Consider the following 14,564-nt stretch of genomic DNA (forward strand, 5'->3'; position numbering starts at 1 on the left):
GGTCCTCTGTAATGTGAAGGCCTGACAACTGGGCTGAATTCCGAAGAACGTCACCGACTAACGTCCATTGCTTTCGGTGTTCTTGGACTGAGAGAGAATTCGTTCCTAACAGCCGCACATTTACAAAGATTAGCTGGAGCTTTGTGGTGATACAACGGCATATGAAAAAGTTGGGGTGGGAGGGTATTTCTTGATTCTACAGGACACAGGCTGATTCTGGAATGACCAATGAAGCCTGCATATTACTCAGTCGCCTCTGAATCTGCCAGTGTCCAGTACTGCGCTCCAAGAGACTGATTTTACTGATGAATCAAAAATCATGTTTTATATTTTTATTTTAAAATGTTTGCGGAGCGACATTTTAAAAGTAGGTCTGTTTAGCCCAGGGTTGGATAAATTAATATGGAATTCAGACTGTGCAATCCAGGAGCCAGCAGGATTTTATTAGCAGCCAGCTCCACTGACAACAACTAGAGAACCTGAAAAAACTTAGGAGATGGCTGTCGTTTTTACGGAGCTCCTGGGACTTGTCTAGCTCTGGCTTAGCCGTTTTGTTCTGTTTTAACCTCACAAACTTTAGAACAACACTTATGAGGAATTCAAGTGTATGTTTCAACTGTAATGGATGGTTGCTTTACTTTCACTTTTGGTTGTAGGATAAGATTTTCTAGTTGTGTCTTGCATAGAGAACAGGATTGTCCTGTCCTAATGTATCAGCCTTTTGTGGTGGATTTACATTGTTGCTCTGGAATAAGATGCCCATTAGTGTGACGTTAATGCAGCATGCTTTTTGCGCTGCATTGCCATTTATTCTTGCTGCGCACCACAATGCACAGGAACACGCTACTGTGCATGCAACGTTACAAAAAAATGGTTTGTGTGCCTTTTTTTTTTTTTTTTTTTTTATATTATGCACGCACTTTTAAATAGTGTCCAACAATCTGCCTATCTAGAGGCAGAGCCAGCTGTACTCGCCCCCTCCCCCGTCCAATCCGCCAGTCAGTGCTGGCGGATCGGAGGGGGGAATCCAGCCCCTCCCCCTGTCACGGCAGAGAGCCGTGACAGGATCGAGAGGTGAGCTAACGCCCGTATATGTTTGCTCGCCTCCCGATCTATTGTCACAGGTCGGCTAGAACTATGAGGTGAGTGAAAAGCACTCACCTCATAGTTCTCCTTAACTCTCATTTAAAGCATCCCATTCACCGTAACGTACTGAACAGTAACTTGGACTTGCAGTTTCAGTGTCGTCCCTGTCCTGTCTTTCATGGCTTAGTTATACTATGTCTAACCTGTAACATGTGAATTTCGGTTGCTCACACTTTGAGTAATCCGCTGTTGGTTGGCTTCAATGGACTTAAAGTAATGTTATAAGGTCACAGTCTCTCCACCCCTCCCCCCACACCCTCTTGCTGCTTTTGATGACTTTTTTTTTTTTCCTACGATAACGCCACTAATCCATCGATTTTCGTACACTTCGAAAACTGTTTTCCAGCCTGACCAATCAAGGAAATTTGACCAGTTGTAAGGTAATTGTGATCGTCTGCTTCCCATCAACTGGCAGATTATCGCACGAAAACTCAGTCGTGTTTTGTAATCGAACGATAATCGCAAGGTGTCTGGGCACCTTTTAGGCTGTTAACTCCTGATTTTATATTGTTTCATTAGGGCTGTAACGGAATATGCAACTCATAAGATGTATTTAGGTTTATGTTTATTTTATTTATTTTTTCTTCTTCTTTTTTAGATATGTAAAAAAGGCAAAGGAAGAAGCAAAGAATGGCAACCTCCTGAAGTCAATAGAATATTTTCGAAGGGCAGACAGCATACATCCCAGTGAAAAGATAAAAGGTCGAATAGCAAAGCTTGAAGAGGCTCAACAAGTTAAACTCCAAAATGAGCAAGATGATGAATTTGTGGATGTCATGGGCAGCGGTTTCACGCTTTATAAAGAGCTGTACGATAAACTGTTTGAACACCAGAAAGAAGGTGTAGCCTTTTTATACAGTCTGTATAGAGATGGAAGAAAAGGAGGTATATTGGCAGATGATATGGGCCTTGGAAAGACTATTCAAGTTATTGCTTTCTTATCTGGGATGTTTGATAGTGAATTAGCCCGCACCGTTCTTTTGATTATGCCAACAACACTAATTAGTAACTGGGTAAAGGAGTTTGAAAAGTGGACCCCAGGCATGAGGGTGACTGAATTCCATGGAGTGAGTAAGAAAGAACGGGCCAGAAACCTAGAAAAGATCCAGAGGAAAGGCGGTGTTATCATTACTACATATCAAATGCTGATAAATAACTGGCAACAACTGGCTACCTACAATGAAAGAGAGTTTGTCTGGGATTACATTATTTTAGATGAGGCTCACAAAATTAAGAGCTCCTCAACAAAGACTTCCAAGTCTTGTGCTGCACTGCTTGCTAAAAATCGCGTTCTTCTCACTGGCACGCCCGTCCAAAACAATTTAAGAGAACTGTGGGCTTTGTTTGACTTTGCTTGCCAAGGGACATTGCTTGGGACTGCAAAAACGTTCAAAATGGAGTATGAAAATCCAATAACTAGGGCCAGAGAGAGAGATGCTACTCCAGGCGAAAAAGCTCTTGGTCTAAAAATTTCTGAAAACCTCATGAACATTATCCGACCTTATTTTATGAGAAGAACAAAAAGCGATGTTCAGAACAAAAAAGATTCAAACCAGCACTTAGTCTCTCAGTCAGATATTAAAGTGGCTGAAATGCCTTCTCTTACCCGGAAAAACGACTTAATAATATGGGTGTATCTATCGGCAATTCAGGAAGAGGTCTATAGAAAGTTTCTCTCTCTGGACCAAATTAAGGAATTGCTGATGACTACAAGGTCGCCTCTGGCAGAGCTGACTATTCTAAAAAAATTGTGCGACCACCCGAGACTTTTGTCGTCCAGAGCATGTATTCAGCTTGGACTCGAAGGAGATGAGGTGTCGGAAGAAGAGCTCGGGGCAGTTACCAAGTTTGATCATCTTTCTGATGAATCTCTAATTGAAGAGTCTGGAAAACTTCTTCTTCTTATTGAGCTCCTTCATAAACTCAAGGACGAAGGCCACCGAACTCTTGTCTTCTCCCAGTCGAGAAAAATGCTCGACATGGTTGATCGTATTTTGACAAATAGAGGATTTAAGATTATGCGCATCGATGGTACAGTTTCCCTTTTAGACCGGGAGAAAAGGATCAGCTTGTTTCAAAGACATAGAGAATACTCTGTACTATTGTTAACCACCCAAGTTGGCGGGGTTGGATTAACTTTGACCGCAGCCGACCGTGTTGTGATATTTGACCCAAGCTGGAATCCAGCTACTGATGCTCAGGCTGTCGATAGAGCTTATCGAATAGGACAGCAAGCTAACGTGGTCATTTACAGGCTCATCACATGTGGGACGGTGGAAGAAAAAATATACAGGCGGCAGATCTTTAAAGATTCCTTAATCAGGCAAACGACAGGTGACAAAAAGAATCCGTTCCGCTATTTCTCAAAGCAGGACTTAAAGGAGCTGTTTACTTTAGAAGATACCCGTACATCTACAACCCAGATCCAGCTCCAAAATATGCACTCCTCTCAAAGGAAAACGGACAGCGGTCTAGATGAACACATAGCTTACTTGCATACGTTGCCCATTTTTGGCATTTCGGACCATGACCTCATCTATGCGCATGAAAGTTCCAACCACGAGGATGATGAATGTGAAAATGAGCACGAAGTACATTACATTAAAGAGAGAGTGCAGAAAGCTCACGATCTTGTACAAATGGAATCTCAGATGAATGAGCAACTAATGGAACAGATAAGGAAGGGAACTGAAGGGGCTTGGCTGCGACAGGTGGCTCCTCCAGAAAAACCCAAACCGAGAAGTCTTCCTAGTTCAAAACCAGTAACCTCCCCTGTCATTGTGGATCTGACACAACAAGAAATGGCTGACATCAGCTGTCATATGGACAGTTTGGTAATTGAAGATCCAGAAAATCATTCCCTCGCTTCAATCAAAAGGGAATTTCCGGATCAATTAAATGGTCAAGGAATTCATCTAGTAAGTGATGATTATGGAGAGGAAAACTCGCATTCCCTTTCGTTTAAAAACAAAGGGACAAATGATGTAGACTGTCAGATGGCCAGCTTGATCATTGAAGATTCAGATGGAGAAGAAAACCTGCCTCCGGCTCCATTCAAATGTGAACCCCCAAGTGAGATATGCATTCAAAAAAATAGTTTTATAACTGAAGATGATGCAGAAGAAAAGGACCGCATGCCTTCTGTTTTATATCAAAGCGATTCGCCTACACAGGTAAGCAACATCTTTCCTATAAAGGAAATATCTTGCAAGACACTTTCAGCACTTTATTTCTTTTTAAATAGAAGGGGGTGGGAGGAGAGAGACGCACCATATGTTTATAAAGGGGAGTAACGTGAACAAATGGTGCACTGTTGTGTGTGTGTGCTCCCCCCACTGCCCACTATCTGACAGCGCAGGGCCTCTCCGCAGCTGGGAAGGATCCTGACAATATTGACAGCCGGCTCTACATCTCTAGCGGCAGAGCCAGCTGTGCCCTCCTCGTGTCTGTCCCTCCAGTGAGCGCTGGAAGAACAGAGAAGGGAGGGAGGAACCCTGGTTTGCTATTACGTATTTCTATGTCTGTTCCCTGCTTACTGGACAGAAGTGAGCATGCTGATTCACTGTCAAACGAGGGGGCAAAGTTGACAAAGGGAAGCTAAATTAGGAAGACAAAGTGCTAATTGTCACATTGCCTTAACAAATGAACCTTGTATGGTTCAAAAATGTTGCATTGATATGGAACTTGGAGGATCTGAATTTATGAAGAGAAAGGTGTGCTGTTGGCATACTGTATATCTGCAAAATATGGTGCCATCCATTGGTTGTTTCAGCACCATACATGCAATGTTTAGTACTGGTTTGGTGTACTGTGAGGATATTTCTTAAACAAATCTTTGAAAAGTAAATTGTAAACATGTATTTTCCCAGTATTTTTAGGGGTTTGCTTAGAGTTTTGCTTTAAAAGAGAACTATGGGGTAAGTGTTCTCTTAAGGGTCACGGGAGGACATATACTAGCGTCCTCCCGTGACCCAAAGCCTAGTATATCGCGAGCTACAGCTCGCAGTATACGGAGACCGACGCAGCCGGAATGGTTCCCGACAATGCTGTCGTGATCCACCCAGCTGCGTGAGTGACAGCTAGCTCTGCCTATCTAGAGGCTGAGCCCGTCCCCTCCCCGTCCGTTCCTCCAGTCAGCACTGGAGGATAGGAGGGGGGAATCCCCACAGGGAGCACTGACTGACAGTCAATGCTCTCTGCAGGGAGATGATCGAGAAGTGGGTGAGTGACGGCATGCGTTCGCTCACTTCCCGATCTATTGAGCCGACGTGTGGCAGTTTCATTATCATAGTTCGAGCCGATGTGTGAGGATAAGTGATTTCCACAGAAAACTTGCATACAGCATTGATTTGATATTGCAGCTGCAAAAAGGTCAGTCTGAATTTAGAACGTCTTTGCAGAAGGGTGTGTAATGAGTGCTGTTTTGCGTTCTCAGCTACACACATCTTAAAATTTTAATGTTTTGAATTTAACAGCTAACATGGCATTTATATTGATTTTTTTCCTTTTCTTTTTTTCTGGCAGGATGCCAATAGTGATGTGTCACATGAACATCATAATACTGGAGATGCTGCTTCAAAACTTTCTCTAGTAGGAAAATTCTCTCCATTGGCTTCTCCAGTTTCTTACCCGTTGGAAAGTTTTGCCAGCAAAACAGTGAAATTGGATCAGTTTGGCATGGGACCTGGAAACATGAGTGTGAAAGAGTCCAGCTTGCGATCACAGTTACAATGCGATTTCAATTTAGTACTAGAAGATTCAGCGGATAAAGAAGGGCATGGTGTTAGCATGGGTGAGATGGAAATTGTGATGGAGACCTCGGTGGCCCAAGAGAACGGCCCCATACTTGTGTTAGACGATTCCCTACAGAACATGAGTCAGGAATGCGACAACTTGAGTCATTCTTCAGGTGACGAAATGGAAAAAAGTGACGCTGAAAACATGAGTGAAGCAATAGTGAATTCACTGCCCAGACTTGGAAACAGTCCTGATCTGGGCCAGAGTCCTAAAGATGACATGAATGGTACAAATTCATACCGAGAGGTTCAGGCAAATGGTATGGATACTGAAGATGAGGAAATATTTCACACTGGTCGCCGGAAAGCTGCAAGAAGGATCTGCTCTGAAAGCGAGTCCGAAATCTCTGTGTTCCTTGCTGGTGAAAATGAGAGAATGTATTCACCTTTCAGTAGCCCCTCGGCTAAAGGTTTAAGTGCTTCAACACCTAAGATAGACAAATCTATGTCTGGCAAACTGTTCCCTCAGTCCAGTACACCTTCGAGGCGCAGATCTATTGCTTCTAGGAGGTCCCTTGTTCATGTTGCTGTAGAGGAAGCAATAGATGTAGAAGAAAGTATTGTAGATGTCAATGAAGAAAGCAGTGAGGAGGAGGAGGAGAAGGATGAAGTTGTTAGAGATGAAGCTGTAGAAGCAAAAGAAGAATTTGAAATTACAGAACCTGCAGGAGATACACTACCTGAAGAGAGCAGTGAGGAGGAGGAGGATGACATTCTTAAAGATGAAGCTGAAGAAGCAAAAGAAGAACTTGAAATGACAGAAGAAGAACCTGCAGGAGACACTCTACCTGAAGAGGAGAGTGTACTGACATCAGAAGAATATGAATCCGATAGCTTTGTTGTAAAAACCTCTTCCATTGAAGAAGAATCTGCAGATGAGTCTACTGGTGAGGTGGAGCTACTTACCGATGAACAAGTTGACTGCCTGACTCAAGATGCAGAAGGGATTCACCAAAAGGTCCCATGCATTGAAGACCGTTACGCCACCCTGGTGCAACGTGGCAAACTACTTAAAGATAGCGGCAATGTGAAGGAAGCACTAGACTGTTTTTTAAAAGCACTTGACATTAGATCGGGGGACCCTGAAGTTATGATGATTACTTTGGGTCTGTATAGACAGCTGTCTTAAAATTCTTCAGTAGAAGATACTGTAAAAATGGAAGAACTTTACTCGCTCTGAAATGGTGGAACTAAACTATTCCTTTAAATCCAGTGGCCCAGTGCAATGGCTCAGATCTTTGCAGCTTGTATAAATATCCAGGAGAGAAATGTAAATTTGCTAACAAAGTAACCGAGTGCACCAGATCTTGCCATAAACTTGTTTGTAAAAAATGAAAATAAAACTTTATACCCTGTATATTCAATGGACTTATCACAGGTAAGTGTATGTTCCATCTGGATCCACAGCTTGTAATGACCATTCTACCCAGCACTGGCTACTAGAAAACTGAAAGCAAAGTCTAGTTGATCCCAAACTCAATCCTACAGTGCTTGCAAAGTCTTGCCTGTAACCCATGTGTTTTGGAGTCGTTATCGGTTTTTGCTTTGTTAAAAACACTGCTACATGTTGCAAGTGATGGTGATCGTACGCTCACAGACTCCTACTGCTTGGCAGCTCCAGGAACTCTGCTTTTAGTTCCTCTTAGTGGCCAGGGCGAGTTGGACTGGAGGATCCAGATAGAGCTTACACTTGCCGGTATTGAGCCCAACTCACTTTATAGAATGTAACAGCAACGATTTAATCATTTCTTCCTGAAATCATCTTATAGCGCTATCTAGTGCACTCTGTTACTGAGATGTTTTGTACTAAAGGTTGCAAGTCTTATTCCAGTTTTTATAAACCTGTTGAAAATCATTTGTTTGATTTACAAAGCTTGCTTTATTTTCGGAGCGCAAGTAATAAAATTTGTAAACACTTGCAAAATTTGTGTGAAAGATTTAATTTTTTTTAGGTCATGGTATAGTTATGCAGCTCAAATTTCAGCCACAACCTGCTGAATCAACTGAAATTGGAGCCGTAGATGGCCCAGTGAGCAACACTTGGTTTGAGAAGTCAATTTGAAAATAGTCTGAGCTGGGTGGAAAATTGTCGACTGAACAGTGACTGCATTATTATGCAGACACTCTTCAGGTATTCAGGCAGCGACTGGTGTCTGTGGCTGCCTGAATGATGGCTGGAAGTGCAAGTTCCTTCATCCATGCTGTTTTGAGGTTTCTTTGTTAAGCCTGCTCCACTGTGTATGGCTGGACTTAGAACTAGGGAGTTGGGTTCAACTGGATTTGTTCTATTATGCTAAAGATGTTAAGTTATTCATCCAAGTAGCTCCTTCTGTTTTAATCAATGGCAGAAACATACCTCCCATCTTTTATAGCCATATGGGTAACTTGGCCCTCTTAATCCAACTTTCATGGAATGAGTCGTGACAGATCTTGTCCAAGAAGAGATGAGAGGTATGGAAACAACCCTGTTCTCGTTACATAATCCAGTCACTATGGCGCACAAAGTATAAGACCGATCTCTGTGGTTACCAAAAAGTGGCAGGCACCAGAACAATGACTACAGCTCCATACATTTTCGGGTAGCAGGTTAAAAGCCATACACTTCTGAATGGGTGGGGGCTTTCTGAGGTTGGTTTTGGTTGGAGGGGGAAATAGGCTGACCATTTTAACACCTCTAAGCTGTCATTGTGATTTAAATTTAAACACCCACCAAATGTGGCTGGTTTTGGCATTTGCTGATGGCAACTGAAGCCTTCAGCTGAAGATGGCATAGCCAGGTTGGTGGTATGGCTTTTAACTAGGGATATCGGCCGAAAATTACACTTGTGGCGTAATGCCGAAAGTGCCATTTTTGTGCCGCTACATCGGCGCATCCCTGCTTTCTTTCCTCCCCGCTTGGCGCTGCTCTGTATCCCAGCGGGGAGGAGAGAAAGTGTGACAGCCGGCCGAACACTGCGGGAGGAGAGCGCTCAGCCTCCTACCACACCGCTCAGCCGCCTATCACAGTCCGGCAAAGGTGTGGGGAGAGAGACAGCCCGCGCTGTCACAGGAGGCTGCGCTCTCCTCCCTGCTCCTGTCGCTCAGCCACCTGTGACAGCTGTCCGGGAGAGTGAGTGCAAACACTTAGTGATCGCTGAGTGTTTGTAGATAATTGAGGGCATGGTATGGTTACTATATCCTCAATTATGAATGAATGGGAAGTGATCTAAATCACCTCCTGTTCATTCATGATTGTGGTTATAGTAAACATACTCTGTCATGTTATCAATGACACTCAGTATAGAGGATTCCTGTTCATTGATAACAGGGGCCTCAATCTCTTTTTCTATTTTAAAAGGGAAATATCAGGGGTCTGTTTAGACCCCTAATATTACCCCGAAGCCCCTAAAAGTAAAGTAAAAAAATAGTTAATAAAAAAATGAATAAATAAATATTAAAAAAAGTTTATTAAATACATTTTTGAAAAAATTTTAATAAAAAACATTTTCGGTTTCGGCCTGACAATTTTTTATTTTTTTCTTAAATTTCATTTCGGTTTTGAAATTTCCATTTCGGTGCACCTCCTACTTTTAACAGCAGCAATGCATTTCAGACTGGTCGGCTTTCTGGCCCCAGCCTGTAACTAGGCTGTCATTGAGGGGGGGGGCAGCAGAAGTCTGACAAAGTCGTCTTTGTCCTGTCAACCTTGTTCCCTGTCACCTCATGTGCAAGCAATGCACATGATATATGGCTATTGCTTCCCCTCCCTCTTATTATTGCTGTGCAAGGAATGACAGGCTAATACCAAGTCAAATTCAAGTTATGGCATTATGGGTGGAGTTACATAAGGGTGTACATACTACAAGGTTAATTATTGGAGTTTGTTACAGGCTCCCCAGTGTAGGAAGTAGACTCACTGCCTTCCACAAAGGGTTGCATTTTCAGGGACGGTGGTAATGATGGGTGATTTCAACTACCCTAAAATTGGCTGGTGTATTGGCACTGCTGGATAAGTAAGAGTGGACATTTATACACCTATTACAAGACAATTTTATGGTACGGTTGATGGAAATCCTGACTAGAAATGATGTGCTGCTGGACCTGTTAATCTCAAACAAGGCTTGCAACAACTGGTCATGTAAAAGAAAATCTGGGTAGCAGTGACCATAACATAATTTAATGTAAGTTTTAAACAACGAGAGCAAATTGGACACAAACGCTTAATTTTATTGCACATTTTCCAATTTTGAGAGTTGTACTCCAAGACTGGGATGGGAAGTTGTTTTTAAAGCAGAAGAGAAATGGGTCTGTTTCATGAAGGGGAAACCCTCCCCCAGTTCAGAATCAGTGGTGTCATAGAGAGAGGTGGTGCTTTAAAACTGGGAAGCGTATTCGGTAGAGGGGACAAATTGTTCCCAGTAAAACCACGTCCAGAAAAGGTTTGACCTATTGCATAGGGAGCAACAGTAAGGCGTTCCATATCTCTGATTTTATTCACCCCGGCAAATCATTGTGTAATCGGCGCAGGTTCAGTTTGTTCCAATGCACTTGGGTTGCAAACCAATGCTGCAGTTAACAAATGTCTCCGTAGTGATTATTTATGTTCAGGCAAACGGAATGTGAAATACCACAGTACAAGTGCAGATAGATAGATAGATGGAGAGAGAGAGATGTATATATTTTGAGAAAGACAGTGGACCAATCACATGAACATGTGTTAACCCCTCCGTTGCTGGAAAGACTGCATTCGCGCCGTAATGATTATATAACAAAGCATCACATGTAAGACGTTACCCAGATCAATCAGGATCATCTGGCCCTTTAAGAGTTTTAAACATGCTGCCATGTTGCCTCTGGCCTTGCTGCAAACTACCACATGTGCTCCTGAGTTAGCTCCGCCCCAAACACTATCCAAGTGTGGAGATGGGCGGGATCTCTAGCTCCATGGAAAATACGTCTCGGCCTGCAGCCTGATTGAAGAGAACCCTAGTCTGTACGGCATAAGTGTTGCCTAGCAACCAGGCGAAACATACTATTCTGATACTGAATATCACTCATGTAAAGACATAAAGGGGACTATAATATAGTAGTTCCATATGTAATATGTGAAATATAGGCAAACCTAGGAAAACCCCTAAGCATTCATGGCTAAATTGGACAGATTATACCATACATGTATCAATCATAACAAGTCATATTGTGTCCCGAAAGCTTTGTCAAAAAAACGGAGATGGCAGGGGTAAGAGAAAATAAATAAAAGTTAAATGTACCCAAGCTATGAGGGATCCATGGGCTCCATGTTCATCAAAGCATCATCAGATAAGTACCTTGGACGGTAAGGAAGTTTACTTCATCTAGCAGAAAACATGTGTAAGAGAGATTTGAATGAAGACCTTGAGGTATCACAGTGTCCAATGTGAAAAAAAGTGAGCATTTTCTACAAGCCCCACAATGGGAACAAATACTGCATCAGAGGTTATCTGAGCTGCAATACGGACCATAGTTACATAGTTACATAGTATTTGAGGTTGAATAAAGACATTAGTCCATCAAGTCCAACCTATTAGGATCTCATTCTAGGAGTACCCGTACCCCTGTATATTACGGTCCCTTAAGAAATCGTCCAAAAGTTTCTTGAACAATTCCACATTATTTGCAGTTAGCAAGTTAGTTAGGCAGGAACGGTCTTTCCTGAACCCGTGCTGATTGTCATTAACTATCCCGTTTTCCTGAACAAATTCTACCAGATAATCCTTTATTATGCCCTCTAGCATTTTACAAACTACCGATGTTAGACTGACCGGCCTATAGTTCCCAGGTTGGCACCTTGCCCCCTTTTTGAATATTGGGACTACCGTAGCCCTCCGCCAATCACCGGGGATCCTACCAGTCATTAAGGAGTCCTTAAAAATGAGGATTAATGGTCTAGTTATAACCTGGCTTAATTCCTTAAGTACCTCCTTAATTCCTTAAGACCATGTGATCTATATACTCAAATGCCCCTGCTCTTAATATATGTGGGTAAAACCAAAGGTCAGTTCAAGAGACGGTTCCAAAAACACCATAGTGACAGGATATCAATTAGGAAGGCTACTACGGGTGAAGAATGACAGTACGAAACCAGTTGCCATCCACTTCATTGAACGCAAACACCAAGTGCATGAGCTGAGAGGAAAGGTCATTGACCACATTCTGCCAAACCACAGAGGTGGCAAACCGAGACCTCCAACTGCGCAAAGAGGGTTTCTGGATTTTTACGTTGGATTGCAGAGGCATCTGCAGTCACTTTGGCACCCACCCACCTCTGAGGGTATTATTTGGTCAAGGGTGCGATGAGTACACTGGATGATGGAAAGCGGAGTACAAGCACTCAACAATCAGTTGATCGTTGAGTTTAAATAATTGAGGACATATTATGTATGCTATGTCACCAATTATGAATGATCAGGAAGTGCTCTACATCACTTCCTGTTTATTCATGATTGCGGACATAGTAACTCATACTAGATCCTCAATTGAATGGAATAGGAGTATAGAAGCTTCCTGTTCATTCATAACAGGGGCTGTAGAAAAAGAGATTGAGGATCTGGGTCTTCAATCTCTTTTTCAAAAGGGAAATATCAGGGGTCTGATATTTCCCCAGAGCCCCCAAAAGTAAAGTAAAAAAAATATATAAATAAACATTACAATATTAATTTAGAAATAAAAATATTTTTCGGTTCTGGTGTGAAAAATCAATTTCAGGTGCACCTCTAGTGTAATTAATTTACTCCCCAGAGCTGTCCCTGACTTATTTTCTAAATCCTTAAATTGCAAATTAATTCTTTCAGCGAATAAATAATTCTCATAGCAAATCAATAACTCTCATAGCAAAGCTGGCCATACGCTCTGCATTTTTTCTCACTGAGCTCTGGTAGTAATCCCCCCCCGCTGAACATGTTATCTTAACATTTTAATCACGTTGAAGTTGTAAAACTCAACTATACCGGCCACTACACATATCAGTAATTGTGTCACACCTCCTTTCCAACACAAATGTATAAGCTTTGCAGGCAGCGTCACACAAGAGTTCAACGTTGCTCTGATCACAATCAACCTGATCATCCATCCTTCAAGATATCTCACGTAAGTGAAACCTAGGTAGCTTAATAAAGAAAAGAGCTGGAACCTAAAGCAATCTTTAAATTGGTAAACGCTGAAATGATTGGTTGCTGTGAGTTACTACACATTACATACCACTACTGCACTTTGAATGCCTTTTTAAAATCCTGACTTGCTGGCACTTTCTCTGTAACATACAGACCTGTGCTAATATATTATGTAATATATTACTTTATTATATAATACATTATATCTGAACTATATTTATATTTGCATATTTTTCAATAATTTTAAAATGTATATGTAATTTATTAAATGTATTCCTTTATACATTCTCAGTTAAATTTATTTTTATACATTTCTAAACAAAACCGGAATTGCTGAATTAGACTCTCATTTTTACCAGTACAATTCGCAGGTGTAATTAGAAATCATCACCTTTGTGCCATAGCTTAACAAAATACCCCATATCAAAAAGAAATCTGCGTAATTAAGAGTTTTCAGGTTGCCAAAATGTCTGTAAAATAAAAAAAAAAAATTGTCATTAAAATTTAACTTTTTAATTACTGGAAAATACATTAGTGGCAAATTTTAAATGTATGTGTTTATTTGCCTTGGTTGACTTTTCTTCATAGTAAGAAAAAAACATCTAGTAAAAATCTAGTAACATAAAAAATGTAAAGAGAAAGTAAGTAAGAATATATTTGTGTTTTCTTATTTACTTGTGATTTTTATATTTGGAGTTTTTTTTACATTCAATGATAAAACACAACAAGGATGTGTGCCATCATTTCAATTATTCATTTCAATTATACTTTTTTTGCTTTTTTCCCTACTGTGAAAACAGTCAACAACGCAATACACAGAAAATTCGAAAAAACACAAGAGAAAGGGTAGGGAATGTATTTGTGTTTCTCCATTCCAATTTATTTTTCTTTAAATTGGCCACTCATTCCTGACATTTGATGGTACATTACAGACATTACATGAATCAATGTAAAAGCTGATATGTATTTCAATGAGCTTGGCCAAGGCTTAGATTGAATTTGTTTTTGTACTGAATGGTATAGTGACAAAATTGTGTTAATTTAGGCACAGGATGGTCTGTAATAATAAATGTAATCCGCTGTCCTGTGAGGCTGATCAGGGCAACAGACAGAGTGATGTCCACTGAGAAATGTAAAGCACTGTGTATTCATTGGAACAGTTTGGAGTATAGCACATTGTACAGAATTAGTGTGCAGTATGGCATGAAGCAGTAGTGGTGTGTGTGTGTATGTATGCTGCCAGGGAATGGTCAATGGTGTGAGGCATGCGCAGCTGATTTGTTCCAAGAGAACACAGGCAGTGGCGGACGCCGGACCACGCTGTCAGCGGCTCTATCCAGCGTCCCACCTAGCTCACTGACGTCAATGGTTCCCAGGAGCTAGGCAGGACGCAAGCCAGAGCGTCCCCACTCAGCTCCTGGCAACCAGTAATGTCAGTGAGCTGGGCAGCACTGCAGAGCCTCCCAGGTTGCTAAGAGCTCTTAGCAACCTGGGA

At 41.6% G+C, this 14,564-nt stretch overlaps 2 protein-coding genes across 2 annotated transcripts in view; both read left to right on the top strand.

The window, feature by feature from the left end:
- ERCC6L (ERCC excision repair 6 like, spindle assembly checkpoint helicase) overlaps window positions 1-7,071 on the top strand; it is a 9,962-nt gene extending 2,891 nt beyond the window's left edge. Inside the window, exons 3-5 of the mRNA XM_018573011.1 lie at window positions 1,745-4,319; window positions 5,671-6,552; window positions 6,646-7,071. Of these exons, the coding sequence (XP_018428513.1) occupies window positions 1,745-4,319; window positions 5,671-6,552; window positions 6,646-7,071 (3,883 nt within the window). The remainder of the gene's footprint in view (window positions 1-1,744; window positions 4,320-5,670; window positions 6,553-6,645) is intronic.
- Window positions 7,072-7,305: 234 nt separating this feature from the next.
- The window catches only part of LOC108801048 (NXPE family member 1-like), a 28,491-nt gene continuing 21,232 nt past the window's right edge, over window positions 7,306-14,564 (top strand). The window contains exon 1 of the mRNA XM_018573012.1: window positions 7,306-7,320. Within this exon, the coding sequence (XP_018428514.1) occupies window positions 7,306-7,320 (15 nt within the window). The remainder of the gene's footprint in view (window positions 7,321-14,564) is intronic.

This window comes from Nanorana parkeri, unplaced genomic scaffold, assembly GCF_000935625.1.
Source record: "Nanorana parkeri isolate BGI_ZX_2015 unplaced genomic scaffold, ASM93562v1 scaffold2205, whole genome shotgun sequence".
Classification (NCBI taxonomy): Eukaryota; Metazoa; Chordata; class Amphibia; order Anura; family Dicroglossidae; genus Nanorana; species Nanorana parkeri.